The sequence below is a fragment of the Calidris pugnax genome, unplaced genomic scaffold (assembly GCF_001431845.1).
Source record: "Calidris pugnax isolate Ruff unplaced genomic scaffold, ASM143184v1 scaffold18, whole genome shotgun sequence".
Taxonomy (NCBI): Eukaryota; Metazoa; Chordata; class Aves; order Charadriiformes; family Scolopacidae; genus Calidris; species Calidris pugnax.
This window is the reverse complement of record NW_015090812.1, coordinates 3857365-3874180: the sequence shown is the minus strand read 5'-3', so window position 1 is coordinate 3874180 and position 16816 is coordinate 3857365. Positions and strand designations below refer to the sequence as shown.

Below are 16816 nucleotides of genomic sequence, written 5' to 3'. Positions count from 1 at the left end.
CGACCCCGCTTTCCCCGCCGCCCTAAGCGGAAGTGATGCATCGGCTAGGAGCGGGTAGGACTACAAGTCCCGGCATGCCCTAGGGCACCGCGGCGGCCATGGCGGGCTTAGGGGAAGGCAACGCCCACGGGGGTCTGCTGGGCCTCTGCCGGCCTGAGGGAGAAGGGGAAACGTTACACAGAGGGGAAAGCAAGTTTTCCGACCGCACCAAGCTTGTGTGGCGGGGTCCGCACGGTGGAGGGAAGGGATGCCACCCAGAGGGAGGTGGACAGGCTGGAGAGGTGGACACAAATACAGGTCAAGGGGAGAATAGATTGAGAGCAGCCCTGAGGAGAAGGACTTGGGGGTGTTGGTGGATGAGAAGCTCAAGATGAGCCATCAATGTGTGCTTGCAGCCCAGAGAGTCACTGCAGCCCTGGGGCCTCGACGTAAGAAGCACATGGAGCTCTTGGAGCAAGTCCAGAGGAAGGCCATGAAGATGATAAAGCCTAGAAGCCCTCTGCTACAAAGACAGGCTGGGAGAGTTGGGGTTGATCAGCCTGGAGAAGAAAAGGTTCCAGGGAGACCTTAGAGCCCCTTCCAGTACCTAAATGGGGCTACAGGAGAGATTGGGAGAGGCCCTTTTTACGAGGGAGGGTAGTGATAGGATGAGGAGTAATGGATTCAAACTGGAAGAGAACAGATACAGATTAGATATTAGGAAGAAATTCTTTCTTGCAAGGGTGGTGAGACACTGGAACAGGTTGCCCAGAGAAGTTGTGGATGCCCAATGCCTGGAGAGGTTCAAGGCCAGACCAGATGGGGCTTTGAGCAACCTGGTCTGGTGGGAGGTGTCCCTGCTGAGGGCAGGGGGGTTGGAACTCAATGATCTTTAAGGTCCCTTCCAACCCAAAATCATTCTATGAAGAACACAACTGGGCCCAGGAAAGCATCATGGACAGCAGGAACCTCTTTCAGGGCAGCATTTGGTCCTGAGAGCGCTTGGCAGCTACACACATGTGCCTCAAGGTGGTTCAGTTCCTGCCTGAACCTCTTGTCAAACCCTCTCAACAGCGCTGGAGGAGGAGTATTAGATCATTAACAGAATAAGAAATCACCTTCAGAACACTTTATTCAGAGGCAAATAGTATGGTGAGTGCAGACAGAATTTTTAAAAACCTGCTGTACAGGATTAAGATCCACAGTTCACTCTCCTTATGGAACCAGTCAGTCTCCAGAGAGCATGGAGGTGTCCGTGTGTCCATGGGACATCAGTGTCCTTTCTCATACACAAAAACATTCCCTGTTCTTGCAGTTTCTATGTTCTTCAGTGAAAAAATAATCTGAAATAAGATTGCTGTACAGATGGAGAAGCAGGTATTGTAATCTGAAAGAGACAAATAACTCCTGTGAACGTTACAGCTCCCCACAGGCACCCGAGGACGCAATAAAGCACGTATTTATATCTAAATACTAAAATTCATTTGGAATCTTAATAGGCACCTGGGACGAGAAACTGATTTTGCAGGAGGAAAGCTTCTAAAATGGATCTGCGTGATTAGATTGTGTCACAGCTGGTAATTTTTTATGATCAGTTTGGCTAGGCACGTTTGGCCATTTATTTTATTATTTTTTTTTAAATCTAATAAAGCTTCCACTCGCTCAGTGAATGCTCTGATCTCCTCATCCACGCTTGCGGCTGCTGTACTTGCAGAGGCCTGGCCTCTGCCTGTCTATGAGCCTTTCCCTGGACCTGTTCCACGTTCTCATCTCTCCCGACACAATTCAAATGTCATCTGCTGCTGGCAGCGCTCCCAGCTACCAGGAAGCAGAACCTCCAACCATCCCACCCCAGGAATGTGGTCGGACGGATGGCTCAGGCTCTGAGTCAGCCCTGCTCAGGGACTACGTGGATGTCCCCGCACACGGAGCTGCTGCTGCTGCTCCGAAACACATCGGCGCAAACATCAAGGGGAAAAAAAAAAAATATCCAATTTACTTTTAACGTTAAATGGAAAGGAAAATAGGAGTATAATAGTTTATTGCTTAAGCTTTACTTGTGCAGTACAAATTCTAACAAACATTTTTTGGCTATCGTAAGGGATTGAGGGAAAAATACATCTTTGAAATGACCTACGGGACTGAGTAGATTATTTAAATATGTGTTTCTTTGCCAAGAGTAAGCCTCAAAGAAAAGAAAGGTAAGATGTCTCTGTTCCTCAGAGTCTCAAAGTCTTTTATGTTTTTATGGCTCTACGTAAAACTTAGAACTGGAGGAGAGGTTAGTAAATGGTATTTATATATGATATAGGTGCCATTTAGCAAAATTGGTCTGTTAAACCCTTTTCCACTCAACCATAGCGGTGGGGAAAAGTTTGAAGATGTCTGTGAGGATTACAGAAGAAAGTTTAGATTGGATTCTTACCTTATTTACCGACTCTTTGTTATTACTGTTGATACATTGTGAGCAGGGATAATAGGTGCAGGAAAATCCAGTTCAGGGGCATCAAAAAAGTATGCCTGCATTTTCACAGAGGAGAAAAAGGCTGTTTAGAGAGAAACAAACTGCTCTGCCTCGTCCCAGCTCTTTCCTTCCACACCCACCCTTCACAAGGAATAAAACGCCGCACTGAAACATGGCAAATTTGAAGCTTTTCTGTTTTTATCAGATCAGAAACAATCAACTAAAACGGTGCTTTAAACTATACTTTTAAATATAAACCTTGAGGCCTTGAAAAGGCCAGTACTGGGGGGGATTGGATTGCAGGTTTTTATTTGACTGCTGTTTTAACCAGTGAAGCTCCGGTTAAAGGAGCTCCTGTGGTGACAGGAGACCAACCGACGTCAGCTGCACGTCTCCTACCACCAGAGTTGTGTTTTGCCTTCACTCCCCAGCACGCTGAGCTGTGGGGAACCAAATCTCATCTACCGTAGAAACTGGGAGCTGGGGGAACAGAACCAAAGCCTGGATGATACCATTCTGCTTACTGGAGAGACAAAATTCTTCCAAGTTCTCATCACTATGTATTTCAGTAGCATTAGGGTCTTCTGTTTTCATGTCTTTACTAAGCTCCAGCAGGTCTATGTTTTTGTACATAAAACTCATAAGCACACACCTACATATTGAACATTTAATCATTTTAAAGGACTAACTAAGCATAGTGCTCACTGGAATAAACTGTGACTGAATACAACAAAGATTAACGCTTTGCTGATACTCTGATGAATTCCAGATAAATTTAAGACTATTCAGTGAGTGATTTGGGGCTAAAGACATATCATTATTGAGTTTGTTACTGGCAACTGTCAAGGTCAGATCGGCATCAATTTTTGCTATGTTTGAAATAATCGGAATTTTTACTTTGGAGGTTCCTCAGAAGTGCTATTTTTCTTTAATAAAGACGATTTTCCACAATCAGCAACCTCCTTCCCTGCACCATAAGCAGGTCCCAGGAAGGAACAGAGGAGAGAAGAGGAAAGGCAGCATCGTACCAAACAGCCGACGGCCAGCAGGGCGTGGAGCACAACGATGGTCCCCACGGTCGCCAGCGCGATCCTCCGATTGTCATCTCGGACAGCGGGCCAAAAGGTCATCACCAAAACAGACCCCGACAGGCCCAGGGAGAACATCATCAGCACCCAGCGCACCACTTTTTGTGGAATAATCCATAAAATCTATAAAAGGGGAGTAAAACGATCGTTAAAGAGACTGCGCGAAACAAGGACCCATTTATTTAACGCATTGTTCTGTGGCATTTTATCACTTCCAGCCCATTTGTGCACAAATTAGCTCGTGCCTTATCTGATATGTCTCTTATTTGAGGAAAGAGTAACAGCAAGAGCAGGCATGACAAGGGCATGTCCCCTGCGTTATGGCAGTCCCTGCTTATTTGAGGAAAGAGTAACAGCAAGAGCATGTCCCCTGCGTTATGGCACTCCCTCCAAGGCTTGCCCCTTGCCAGAGTGGCCCAGGATGGTCCCCTGCTAGAGGAATTTGTCCTCAGAGCCTGCCCATCAGCACTGCCACCCTGCACAACAGTGTCTCTGCCCTGGGGACACACATCCCAATTCCTGAAGGCCCACCAGCAGCTTGGATTTGCTGCCTCTGGGGAAAATGACCTCTCCTGGGCTTTTCCAGGAGACCCACAAGACATCTTCATGTTACACAAGCTTAAACAAAAAGCCAAGCAAAAGAAGTAAATTCTTTCCCCGGTCCCCAAGATTTGGACTAAAAGGAAGAATATAAGAAATAGCAAATTTTCTAAAGCAGAAGCTTTTTCCAGGGCAATGTAATAGAGGTGCCCTCGTTAGGCCATACGTACCGCAGTGGGAATGTAAATGAAGAGGGAGTAGCCATAGACACACACAATCTCCAGGAAGGAGTAGGAGACAATGTTCATAACTTTGCTGTTCCTCCACATCAGGAACCCCCAGAGAGCAAGGGGAACAAGCCAAGCGTAAGCATAAATCGTTGTTGCTGCTATGGACACTGGAAATATGACAAAAGGTTTTGCATTTTACTCTCAATACCAGCCAGAATCAACATGTAGGAGCATTTAGCCCAAAAACTAGAAAACTACCTTGGAAGTTACTTTCAAAATATAAAGTTTGAGTTATTAATAAACTGAGAATTTTGCATTTACATCCAGTTTACATCTACTACTTTGCCAGCACTTCAAGTTAAAAGTTTAAAGCCTGCAGAAAGTATTCTCTTGGTATTTTCCAACTTCTTTATTACACCTGTGTACAAGACGCTATTGGTTTCAGTGTGAAAGGAAGTGTCATGGAAGAAAGAAAAAAGTTAAAACCAGAAATTTAGCTACTGACAGCTACCAAAAAATGAGAATAGAATGCAAACACACTAAAAATTTCTAAGGGGAACACAGACACGAGTGCCAAATCTGAGATTATTCAAATGACTGGATTCCCAAGCGGCAGTGTTCTTCCAGGTACATTGTGGATTTTGGAAACAAGCAGAAGCCACGTTCCTCTGCAGGGACAGCAGTGTCCTTCAAACTACAAGGACAGGTACAGACAACTGGCTCCTCACTCCCAGTTCTCTGAGGTGCGTATCAGTTGAGCATCTTTTGCTTATTTTTGAGTTTGCCAGAATGTAACAACTCAGTAGGTGATACAAGTAATATTTTGTTATTACTTCTCTCTGAGGCCTGCAGGCTCCTCAGAAGCCATGGAGCCAGAAAGGCACCTACAAAAGCACCATGGTGGCCACTGCTGGGCTTTCCCTCTCTCTACAAGGGGGCATTCACTAAGGCTAGAAAAATAACTGCTCTAATTACTCCTGTCTCCTCTACCAAAACTCTGGAGGAGTGGGATTCTGCCAGTTACAGCCCACTCTAAGGGCTCGTTTCACATCTCTAAGAATTTAAAGAGAGCAATCAATCAACAGATTCTGCTAAATCAAAGCTGTGACCTGTTTTTAAGATTATGTCACTAGCACATAAAAAAAGTAAAACAAAACAAAAACCCCAACAAACGCATGACCGTACTGACTTTTTACAAACCTTTTCTGAACTCAGGCACATAGTGGTATGTTGGTTTGCCCAGATGGATGAAGAAATTCGAGAGATTGCCACTAACAGCAATGGTAAAGACGAGCGTGGCACATATCCAAAAGGGACCTTTAAAAAGAAACAAGCAAGTTCAGTAACAACTCCTCTGCCCTCTTGTTTTTTTTTTAAGGTTACTGAGTAAAAGGGAATACAAAAGTCAAAACATTTAGCACAGAAGAGAACTTCTCACACCTACCATAAAGGTCAGGATTGCTGCGGATATACAGCCTTACAAAGTTCTTCCCTGGTACGGGGAAAACTGAACCTTTGATTCTGTCCAGGACCTATAAAAATACACAGATGTGTCTGACTGAAGATGCAAACCAGACAAAAACTCAGCATCTGGATAAAGCATAACTCAGACAATAGTTCTCCTCTGGAGCGGAGTATTAACCTGGTAAGTGTCCACATCGAAGAACGTCTGGTAGTAATCAAACGTCCAGAAAGGGGCACTTTTCTTCTGTCCTGCAAGCAGCTGTACGGGCAGAAAAGGCAACATTGAAAACATTACAAGCATACAATTTATGTATTACTAGTTTATTTACACAATAGTTAAATGATTTCTGTACCCGGATGCAAAACAAACTGAACAGGATAGTGCTTACTATTTAACGGCTTCCCTTATCCCCCACAAATATTTGTTAGCAGCGGCTAGTCTTACCTCCCTGCAAGCAGAAAGGTGGCCTGGGGACCTAAAAAGCCGCCAGATATTACCTTCCACCACATCATTTATAACACGGGCCTCCATCGATATCACAAGTTCCCTCGACGTCGTTAACGGCTGCCTTAGTTGAGCCTTCAGACTGTTTGTACAGGTGCTGATGGAGGCACTGTAGGGGTAAGGGCATTACCTCTGTTTTATCAGAGTCGTCAGTCCCCAGTAATTCATCATCCTCTTCTCTCCCTGGCTCCTGCAGGCGGCCATGCTGATTCCTGGGGATTTCAGCTGGCTCGTCGATGCTTATTGTGGTAGCATCAGGATTTGCTGCAAGCAAATTAGCTGCATCGTCAAATTCTGCAAATAAGTACATTACATGAGAGGCAATGATCAAGCTACCGAAATTTGTGCTTTTGTGGCTCGAAAACCTGCATTAAGACCCTGACACAGCCCAAGAAAGGATGCATCACTAGTTTAGGCACGTGAAACACCATCTGTTTCTTAAACCCAAACTGACACAGATCAAGCTGAATGCTTACTTAATTAATAAAGCGTGGGGATGTCTTTCCTGCTAACCTGCCAGACTGAAGCCTGCTATCTGCCCCAGCCTGAGACCCTGCAGGTCTCTGTCAGGGTGGGGGGAAGGAAGCTGCCCTTCTGAAGCCACTGTAGAAATGGCCAATTTTCATCCTCTCCAAAAATTAGGGGTTTTTTTTCCGACCTGAATCTATTTATCAATAAATACACTTATACAAGTCTGAAACTCCAGCCCATCCTCTCCTGCCGCGAAGGGCTCCGTCCAGCAGAGCTGACACGGGCCGCACAGTCCTGCCCCCCAACACTGACGCTACCGGCGAAACCCCAAGGCAAGGTTTTCCTCGGAGAAGGCTCAGAAACACTCCCCGGCTCTGACCCCCCCACCAGCTGGGCCCCAAACCCCACCTTTACCTTGGAATTTGAGGTCATCCACCGCCGCCATCCCCCCGCCCTGAGGAAGGCCGGGCGGCAGCCCCGACCCTCTTCTCCCTTTCCCCGCTGCCGGCGACCCCGCTGAAGCCCCCACACCTCCGCCCGCCGCGGCCCAACCGCTCCCGGCCCCAGCCCTTAAAGGGGCAGCAGCCGCCGCGCAGCGACAGCCAATCAGCAGCTCCGCTGCTCTCCTCTCCTCCCCCGCCCCTCCGGCTCGAAAGAGACCTGCCGGAGACGCTCGTGGCGCCGGCCAATCAGAGGCCGCGCGGCGCTCCCTCTTCCGCCTCCGCCCTCCTCCTTAAAGAGCCCGCGGCGCCCCGAGCCCCGCAGGGCGGGTGTTAGAGGAGCGGGGCTCCGGCTGCGGTGTTTATATACATTTATACACACATATAGATTATACGTGTAGTTACATGCTCATATATCCTATTATACATCTATATTATCTATATTTAGATCATTATATCAAAATATAATAATAATTATATCATATAATGTATATTTTTCTATATTTTCTATATTTTATATATATAATATATAGGGCGTATATATATTATAATATATATATAGGGGTGTATATATATAATATATATACACATAGGGGGATATATATATATATATATGGGGTACCTCCTAGACCCCAGGGACAAGCAGCGGCCACCAGAGGAGGAGGCCGGGCTGTAGGACCAGGGCACCGTTGGCCCAGCCCATGCAAAACCCAAATGGTGACATCAATCCAAGTCCCCGGGTGTCACACTCAAGGGTCTGCCACCAAAATTCACCAGCTCCGAGCCCGGCGCACGCAGAACCGCCGGCAGGATCCGACCCCCGGGTACCGCCGGTGTCATTCGGCCTTTCAGCCTGGGGCTCTGGGGAAACATCCAGATTCAGCTCCTCTCACTGATAAAACACATGGTATAGAATCACAGAATGATACAGGGTTGGAAGGGACCTCTGGAGATCATCTAGTCCAACCCCCTGCCAAAGCAGGTCCACCAAGAGCAGGTTGCACAGGAACGTGTCCAGGCGGGTTTTGAATGTCTCCAGAGAAGGAGACTCCACCACCTGGGCAGCCTGTTCCAGGGCTCTGCCACCCTCAAAGTGAAGAAGTTCCTCCTCACGTTTAGGTGGAACTTCTTATGTTCAAGTTTGTGCCCATTTCCTCTTGTCCTGTCACTGGGCACCACTGAAAAAAGACCAGCCCCATCCTCTTGACACCCACCCTTTAAGTATTTTTATAGGTGTTGATCAGATCCCCCCTCAGTCTTCTCTTCTCCAGACTAAAAAGACACAAGTCCCTCCGTAATATAATATTATAATAAAATACATATATCATACATATAAAAATATATTAAGTATGTATACTTAATATATTATTATATTTTTAATTAATAATATATATAATCTATTATATTAATATTATAAAATATTCATATTTATGAATAAGCCCTATAACAGTGCAATTAGCACCAAAAATCTACCCATCACTGTAATTAAGGCCTTTGGTGCTGACACAGGCAGTGTGGCTGACCGGCTCCTCGCTCACGGAGACACGGAGATCCGTGGGGAGGTGACGGCGGGCAAAGGAGGGCAAAGTCAAAGCACAAACGTTTTTCCTCCCCCTCGCCCTTTGCCCCCCTGCCTTTACGGCCGCGTTCCCATGGGAAGCGACCTGACCTCCTCCTCCTCCGGCACCATGTCAGGACTCAGGATACTCCTCCAGAAAATCCTGATTTTTCTGCAGGTCACCACGTGCGTCGTCATCGGGAAAACCCTGATGATCCTGTTCCCCGGGGCCATGAAAAGATACATCCTCAAACAGGGCCAGAAGAGCAGGATGAACCAGAACCCGAAGTTCAGCTACGAAAACTGGGGGCCGACCTTCTTCAGCTTTAAGTATTTGCTCTTTGTGCTGAAGGTGAAGTGGAAGAGGCTGGAGGACGAAGCCTACGAGGGACACCCCGCTCCCAACACGCCGGTGGTGACTTCTAAGGGGGAGGTTCGTCGCCTCCTGGATTTCATGCGAGGTCAGTAAATGGGCCACGGTTGGTGGGTTTGGTTTGCTATGACCAGAGAGGAGGAGAAGAGGCTGCTGAGGGAGCAGAGACCGGCAGATGATCAGCATTCATGGACGGGAAAGGTGCAGCGCGTTCACTCCAGTTGCCTCTTGATCTTTTCAAAAATAACCCGTTTTATCATCCTGGCCACCATGGACCTGTTGGAACGGGTCCAGCAGAAGGCCACAAAGATGATCAGAGGGATAGAGCATGTCTCCTACGAAGACAAGCTGAGAGAGCTGGGATTAGTTCAGCCTGGAGAAGAGAAGGCTCCAGGGAGACCTCATAGCAGCCTTCCAATATCTGAAGGGAGCTACAGGAGAGCTGGAGAGGGACTCTTTGTCAGGGAGTGTAGTGACAGGACAAGGGGCAATGGTTTTAAATTAGAAGAGGGGAGATTTAGATTAGATATTGGGAAGAAATTCTTTAGTATGAGGGTGGTGAGGCACTGGAACAGGTTGCCCAGAGAAGCTGTGGCTGCCCCATCCCTGGAGGGGCTCAAGGCCAGGCTGGATGGGGCTTTGAGCAACCTGGTCTGGTGGGAGGTGTCCCTGCCCATGGCAGGGGGTTAGAACTCGATGATCTCTAAGGTCCCTTCCAACTCTAACCATTCTGTGATTATCCCATCACGCCAATAAGCTTAGAGAACCTCTCCAAAAGGCCAGCTCTGCCTGGAAATCCCTCTTTCACTGAAACCCCAGATAATAAGTTATTTTAGGGAGAGAAGGCCCAGAATGGGAGCCGCATGCGGTGATTCACGACTGTTGGCTGTCACTGCCTGTAGGTACAGAAAGTCCTACACCCGCGCCCCCGGTCAGGACAAAGCCTAGAAAGCACACAGTGGTTGTTTTTTTTCTCAGATTCAAAGTGGCTGGAAATAAGCAGAAGAAAAAGAAGCTGCTTTGTACTTTGTCCGCTGCCTCCCACGGAGATCTCTGTAGGACGTGGAATTAATCATTAAGCCGCAGCCCTGATTCCCACGGGAGGGATTACACCCTTCTCTAACTCTGCTTTTCTAATTTTCTAATCTTTCTATAGAAAATAGGATGCAAATCTGGAAAAAGAGATCTGGAAAAGCACTTCAACAAATTTCAGATAATCTAGCATAACCACAGACTAAAAGAAGTGCTTAAAAAAATCCTATAAGTCCTCTAAAATGGAAGCCTTGTGAACAGATGCTGACACCTGTGGGCACACACCCTGTTAATTTGTAAGCAGCTGCGTAAACGCTTTTGCCAGTGGCTCCTGTGACACCAGTTTAATAAATAATAATAAATAACTAGAGTTCTGTTTGGACAGGAAATCGCAGAAATCCACTGAAAGTATGAAAGCCTACGAGCCATGACTGAAAAGCACAGCTTTCACTCAGCTCAGCCAGAATGTCCTTCCTCCCAACACCCATTTAACCACAAACTGTCTCCTTTTTTGTTTCCTTCCAGATAACCGACCCTTAATCCTGAATTTTGGAAGTTGCACCTGACCTTCGTTTATGTTGAAATTTGATGAGTTCAACAAGCTCATCAAAGATTTCAACTCAATAGCAGATTTCCTTATCATCTACATCGAAGAAGCTCACGCATCAGGTACAGTACAAACATCACGGCAACACCCACCAAAGCCCTCATCATTCCCTTTAGGAAGAGAAGTATGTTAACGAAGGAGGGAAAGAAATCTCCCTCAACAGTGGCCACACCAAATCTCAGCACCAATTTGTGTCCCTAATTCCCCAAAGCTTTTACTCACGCATCTCTGAGAGGCTTTACTCTGAGGGGCTCTGGCTGAAGGCTCATCTCTTGTGAAGCAAAGCATGGAGTTCTACCTTTACAAAACTTCCTCTCAGTCTTAGTTCTGATATTAACAAGAAAAAAGAAAAAAGTCAAAAACATTTTAAAGAACAAAGGTTTAAGTATACGATGCCAGCATGTGTTATGTGTTTTTTTTTAAAAATAAATCATTTTAACACGTCTCAAGAACAGGAGGCAGACTCTTAATGTGAAAAATTTAGCAAACAAACTGTACACACTCTTTTATCTGCACTGGACTCATTAACACATCGGCACTGATTTATCCCAGGGCTAAGGTGGTTTGCTAAAACGTAGTATTTACAGTTTTCAAGTTTTCTAACACCACAACACTTTCAGTAGTTAAGAAAAAGATAGTACTCAGTCATCAGAAACTTTTACTAGTTTCTATTTCATTAAAAAGGGTTGCGCGCAAATGTGTACTTGCCCATTTCTGAAAAAGGAAGGTGTGCTGTGACTCAGAAATGTTTCATTCTCACAGACCTAAAACATTGTTTTACAGGCCCAATGAGCAGAATGAACAGTACGATTGTTGAAATTGTTCTAAATGAATGGGTATCCGCTGATAGCATCGCTTATCGTTTTAAAATTCCTTCCTCCATGCCAATAATTTTGGCAAATCTTACCTAAATAGGATATATCTCCCCTCCTGATATCTCTCTAGGGTTGATTTACATAGCAAAGTTTCAGCTAAAATACACCAAATATCTCTGAGTTCAGGGCAAGGGGAAAACAATTTGTCAAAATTAAAGGGAAAAAAAATATGATCTTGGCACCATTTATTTGAAAAGCTCTCGTGCTCTGAGGGGGAAATTTCATTTCATGGCAAGTTTTGGTGTTAGGAGTTAACTTGAAATACTATTTTAACAGAGTTTTGGGATATGGCATCGTGTATCTCCACCCTTGGCACCTATTCAGAGTGTCCTTTGCTAATTCCCTTTCTCGTTTGTTTCAGATGGATGGGCTTTCAAAAACAATATTGTTATTAAAAATCACAGAAGCCTTGAAGATCGAAAAATCGCAGCACAATTCCTTCAGAAAAATAATCCTTTATGTCCAGTGGTTTTAGACACTATGGAAAACCCCAGCAGTTCAAAATATGCTGCATTGCCAGAACGACTGTATGTACTTCAAAGAGGGAAGGTCATCTACAAGGTAAAAAATATCAACAATAATAATGAGCATGCTATATTGAGATTTTTAAATTTCAAAATAATTTGAGAATGCTTTAAAGTCGGTACTTCATTCTATTTCAGAACTAGTCATTTCACAATTCACTCTAACTCGAGAGGACTTGTAGCAAAACTAGTCTGGGCCTTTATAAAGTACATATTTGATGTATACCTCAGTCCTGCTCAAATATTTATCCTCTGGCTCATTAGGAAACCTAAGTACATCTAAGCTTTGAGATCCAGGAACGCTTTTCCAGCTCCAGGATCCAGAAGCTGGCCCTGCCCCAGTTACACAGGAGGGTGTAACCCGTGTGTGCACCATCTCCCACGTGATGGCTGCACATCTGCCCACAGTTCTGGTGCAACTGCTGCACACCAAGGGACCACTGCTCTGTCTCCTTGAGCATCACTCTCTAACTTTATTGCCTTTGCAGGGAGGAGTGGGGCCTTGGAATTATCACCCCCAGGAAATACGCGCCATCCTGGAAAAGATGACAAAGAGGAAGACTTCAGAATAAAGGCTAGCTGGATAAAAATGCTCAATGAGGAAGTTTTCATAGATGTAAGAACGAAGAAAAAAAGAATTTAAAAATGACAATAGAGACAACAAGGAAAAGAACCCGAAGACATTTGCGTTTGTCTAGAGGTTTTCAAGTCTCATTGCTACAGCCCCAACTACTGCACTGTAGGATCTTCCTACGCTTACACCACATGGAATAAGGAAGACCAGTTGGGTCCATTGAGCTGTTAGGATTTGTAAGGAATATCATGCAGGATAAAACCTCAGGGGTGGTGACATCTGCAAAAGTCAACTGGCAGAAGTGCAAAAGAACTGATTTCACGCAATTAAGATTCTCTTTCTCTTACATACATACAATTCTCCTAAATGTTCACTTTCACTGACTTCAGAAGGCTTCTGAGCAAGACAATCTCTATCAACATTTGTTTCTATTAATATTTGTTATGACAGTCATAGCATAAAGCACGGGCGGCTGTGACCTGATTGTAGAAAATATTTATAGAAACAAGGGATTGATTTGCAGTTATTAAAAACCTATCAGAGCACCTCATATGGCTTCGGATTGTTTCGTTCCCTGCCCGGCCCCTCTCCTCCCTGGGTTATTTCTAAGCATTAGCAGATTTTTATATTCATCCTATTAATCTTTAACAGTTTGAGTTGATAAGAAAGATACAAATTTAAGAACTTTTGAAGGACTTGTCTGACAGTAGGAAGTAGTAACTCCTACTTAAGTATTTCACTTTTTTTTTTTTCCTATTTTACTCAGAGCACAAGGGAAACATTTTACAGGAAACGGAGTTTTAATTCAAATATTAAGAAAGCCCGATATAAACATACTAATTTAAACAGACTCAGTCATGTTCAAGTGTTCTATGGTAACAGGCTAGGTTATAAAACAAGAAAGCTGTTATTACAATTAACAAGAGTACTGCATTGTGGTTGGACTCTATGATCTTAAAGGTCTTGTGCAAACTAAATGATTCTACTCTATTCCACACATTAAACCAGCAGGGAATACATGCTACATCCATACCTTCAAAAAAACACTTTAATACAAGATTTTATGTTTTAATAATAAATACTCTCTGCACTATAGGTATCAAAATGTAACTTCTTTACCAAAAAAAAATAATTGAGGTACAAATTTGAGGTGGGCTTAAGTGTTTTCTGCTGTGCCCTCTGCCATCACCCGGTGCACTGACACAAAATGATCAAAGGCAGATTTGATGATGAAGCGCAAGTAAGTGGCTTGGAAATCAGGGAGCTGTAGAAGGGAAAAAAGATGTTATTGCATTCTCTGTAATAACATAGCTATCAAACAACATTTGCAGAAGTTTGTTAGACTGAAGAACCTAGGTATTTCTGTGTCTGTTCTCGAATTGCACATAAATCAAACTCTTTTAGTACCTCTAGCCAGTTTCAGAGCTTCTTCAGATGACAGCAATTCAAAAAAGTCTCATTCCCCCCAAATAGTGCAGCCTTAAAGGCAACAACCGTGGGAGGAGAGACTGCCATGCTTCTAGAAAGAGCTCCTTCACAGAGCTAGGAGCAGCAGGCAGGGACAATTTCATACCATAATCTACAAAGGAGCAGTCACAAAGTGGAATTTCATACCATGATTTACAAATTCCCGTATCTAACATCAACTTAGCAATAATTGTAAATAAAGACACATTTTGGTTTTTCATGGTTTCTCCCTAGTTAGTCTAGACATCCCATTTTGTGAACCATTACTGATGTACACCATAAATACTCACTGGAAATTCTTCCATTTGAAGCTGTCCTTCTGTGTGTTGCAAATCTAGAAAATATATTTTAAAGGAAATAATGAAGAATAATGTGCAATAACGTGAAAGTTTTCAGTGGACTTCAGAGTTCAAGGGAGCGTAAGGACCATGAACTTACATTGGTTACAGAAACAGGTTGGGTTTTTTAACAAAGTGATTTAAGAGAACAGATACTTTTTGCAATATCCCAGTGTACAGATATCCCGCTTATTACACTGTTGTATAAAATTTCACCCAAGAGGCATTAGGAAAAAAAAAAACACAAAACAAACCAACCAAAAAAAACCCCACAAACCCCCCCAAACAATGCAGGAAATGGCACTCTGTTATACTATGTAAGTCTGTTTTTAATTTTTGGAACATAAAAGCAAGTACACAAGTAGTGCTTTTAGCCCTTTACAGCATTTTACATCTCCAAACTGCTACAGAGACCAGCAGCATTCATAAACTTCATTCAAATGCGACTATTACACATTAATATCTTAATAAAATAATGATCAAGCCACACTTGACTACTCAACAGACAGACAGGGGGTTAAAATGACTCACTGAAAAATGTCAACATCATTCCCACAAAATCCCCGCTGCTTTAGATTCAGAATCTTACCTTTTTCAACACATTGTTCAAAACCTACTGGATCTTTAGATACACTTCTTTCAATCCTTAAGGTCCGCACTAAAATAAAGACGTTTAAAATATCAATATGAATTCTGGTTCTTTACTAATAACGATATTTATTGCATCACTTTTCATCTACAAAGCACTTTAAAAGCATTAACGAACTAATTCGTTCTTCCTCTGACTTATGGGGCAAGACTGCAATGCAACCCACATCCTTATGTTCCAGGTTGGACAAACAATGACAAGTTTTCACGTCTTTTGCGCAGCCTCTGCTCATGGTCCAGCTGCTGTCTCCATGCTCTGACCTCGTAACAGTCTGTCCTGGTTTAGAACTCACATTCTTCACATTATTAAAAAGTAAAGCTTCACTTTTTAAAAAGTAAAGCTAACAGATTTCTGTCCTACGAAACTATTAAAATAAATATTCAAAATAAATCATTGAAAGGCTAAGTATTGTAGTCCTGTCCATTCAATTGGAATAGCCAACACTGTGCACCAGAATGGTTAATTATAAGCTAAATACAAGGTGTTATAAGGACAAATTAAGTGCAGGGGGAGTAGATTTTCCATCTTTTTTCTGGCTTACGAAAAACTTTGGATGTGGAGGGCAATTGCTTCGTTAAGCTAAATGAAGCTTTATGAATTAAATTGAGCTTTAGAAGTGACTACTTATAGAATCTGACACCACTGTGAGAATTTACATATAGGCACAGACGCATGTTTTAACATAGTTACGTGTTACACACTGCAATACAAAAAGTCTTACCCAAGTAACACTGGATTGCGACTTTGCTGATTTTTACGCATTTAGGAAAACCAATAATGAATTCCTGTGGGAACATCCCTGTCGTCGTCCAAAACGTTTGTGAACTTCTGTGGAGAAAACAGGACAAAAAACCCACCTGCAGTCTTCCCTTTATTACCACCTTTACAGAAATTTTTCACAAAAAACAAGACTGGAAAGCCATTTTTTTGTTTGTTTGTTTTTTTTTAAGGAAACCACTATATCGCGACAGGGAAACGCTTTGGAGGTATTAATACATCAATGTGCTTGGTACCCGAGCGGCACCTCAGGACGACTCATGGGGGTGGGGGTCCCCAAAAAAAAAAAAAAAAAAAAAAAAAAAAAAGAAGAGTTAAATTATGTGTTAATCCGAGTGGGAAGGTAAAGGACCGAGCCTGGCGGCGCGGTACCGGCAGCACCGAGAGGGATCTCCGGGAGAGCAGCCGCCCCTGAGGCGCCGCTTCCCGCCGGGCCCCGCTCTCCCCTCACGGCCCCTCAGCGCCCCCCTCACCCGTCCGCCATGTTCTCGGCGGGGTGCTGCTCGTCGCTGGAGGTGGCCAAGACGACAGCGGCCCCCGCCGAGCTCAGGCACCAGTCTACGGCCCTCATATCCCCGGGCGGCGGCGGGGAAGGGAAGGCCGGGACTGCCGCTACCAAGCAACGGCGGCGGCGGCCCCCGCTCCGCCCCCCAGAAGCTGCGCGGTGCTCCGCGGTGTCCTGCGGGACCCGCCACCTCAGAGAGCCCCTCAGAACCCCCCCGCTGCCGCAGCTCCCGGGGGTCTCCCGCCCCTTTGCCGCCGGTGGGGCTCGGCGAGCGGGAAGCTCGCCCTACATAGGGACCGGGGAGACGTGACCAGCCGCTCCCCGCCCCTCAGCCCCCCGCTCCCGGCATGCCCCGC

General features: G+C 44.6%; 3 protein-coding genes across 8 annotated transcripts; 1 reads left to right on the top strand and 2 right to left on the bottom strand.

Moving 5' to 3' along the window:
• Positions 1–1093: 1093 nt before the first annotated feature.
• On the bottom strand, positions 1094–11078 carry YIPF1 (Yip1 domain family member 1). Of its 4 annotated transcripts, none has more exons than XM_014939428.1 (9): positions 7156–7214; positions 6401–6564; positions 5944–6024; positions 5746–5833; positions 5502–5618; positions 4302–4468; positions 3472–3654; positions 2405–2499; positions 1094–1366 (listed from the first exon to the last, which is right to left on the bottom strand). In XM_014939428.1, exons 1-8 carry the CDS (start codon positions 7184–7186, stop codon positions 2410–2412), a joined length of 921 nt encoding a protein of 306 aa, XP_014794914.1. In that variant the 5' UTR covers positions 7187–7214; the 3' UTR covers positions 1094–1366; positions 2405–2409. The 4 variants fall into 4 exon arrangements, with proteins under 4 accessions (XP_014794914.1, XP_014794915.1, XP_014794917.1 ...); XM_014939429.1 differs by lacking the exon at positions 7156–7214 and adding an exon at positions 10974–11078 and having other exon boundaries at positions 1307–1366; XM_014939431.1 differs by lacking the exon at positions 7156–7214 and adding an exon at positions 10974–11047 and having other exon boundaries at positions 1307–1366; positions 6401–6534.
• DIO1 (deiodinase, iodothyronine, type I) lies at positions 8628–13274 on the top strand. The gene is made up of 4 exons (XM_014939432.1): positions 8628–9200; positions 10670–10813; positions 11988–12187; positions 12639–13274. Exons 1-4 carry the CDS (start codon positions 8834–8836, stop codon positions 12720–12722), a joined length of 795 nt encoding a protein of 264 aa, XP_014794918.1. The 5' UTR covers positions 8628–8833; the 3' UTR covers positions 12723–13274.
• HSPB11 (heat shock protein family B (small) member 11) lies at positions 10976–16792 on the bottom strand. 3 transcript variants are annotated; one of them, XM_014939435.1, is made up of 6 exons: positions 16429–16792; positions 15900–16006; positions 15119–15187; positions 14482–14525; positions 13844–13988; positions 10976–11078 (listed from the first exon to the last, which is right to left on the bottom strand). In XM_014939435.1, the coding sequence occupies exons 1-5, from the start codon at positions 16524–16526 to the stop codon at positions 13881–13883; spliced, it is 426 nt and encodes a 141-aa protein (XP_014794921.1). In that variant the 5' UTR covers positions 16527–16792; the 3' UTR covers positions 10976–11078; positions 13844–13880. The 3 variants fall into 3 exon arrangements, with proteins under 3 accessions (XP_014794921.1, XP_014794920.1, XP_014794919.1); XM_014939434.1 differs by lacking the exon at positions 10976–11078 and adding an exon at positions 11397–12180; XM_014939433.1 differs by lacking the exon at positions 10976–11078 and having other exon boundaries at positions 13506–13988.
• Between the last annotated feature and the right edge of the window lie 24 nt (positions 16793–16816).

Coding starts and splice junctions, on each gene's coding strand:
- YIPF1 (XM_014939428.1), bottom strand. CDS start 7,186: ATGGCGGCGGTGGATGACCTCAAATTCCAAG. Junction 5,834..5,943: donor TCGATGTGGACACTTACCAG/GTTAATACTCCG, acceptor GTATTTTTATAG/GTCCTGGACAGAATCAAAGG. Junction 5,619..5,745: donor CAGCAATCCTGACCTTTATG/GTAGGTGTGAGA, acceptor TTCTTTTTAAAG/GTCCCTTTTGGATATGTGCC.
- HSPB11 (XM_014939435.1), bottom strand. CDS start 16,526: ATGAGGGCCGTAGACTGGTGCCTGAGCTCGGCGGGGGCCGCTGTCGTC. Junction 14,526..15,118: donor TGAACAATGTGTTGAAAAAG/GTAAGATTCTGA, acceptor TATATTTTCTAG/ATTTGCAACACACAGAAGGA. Junction 13,989..14,481: donor TTCAAATGGAAGAATTTCCA/GTGAGTATTTAT, acceptor TCCCTTCTACAG/CTCCCTGATTTCCAAGCCAC.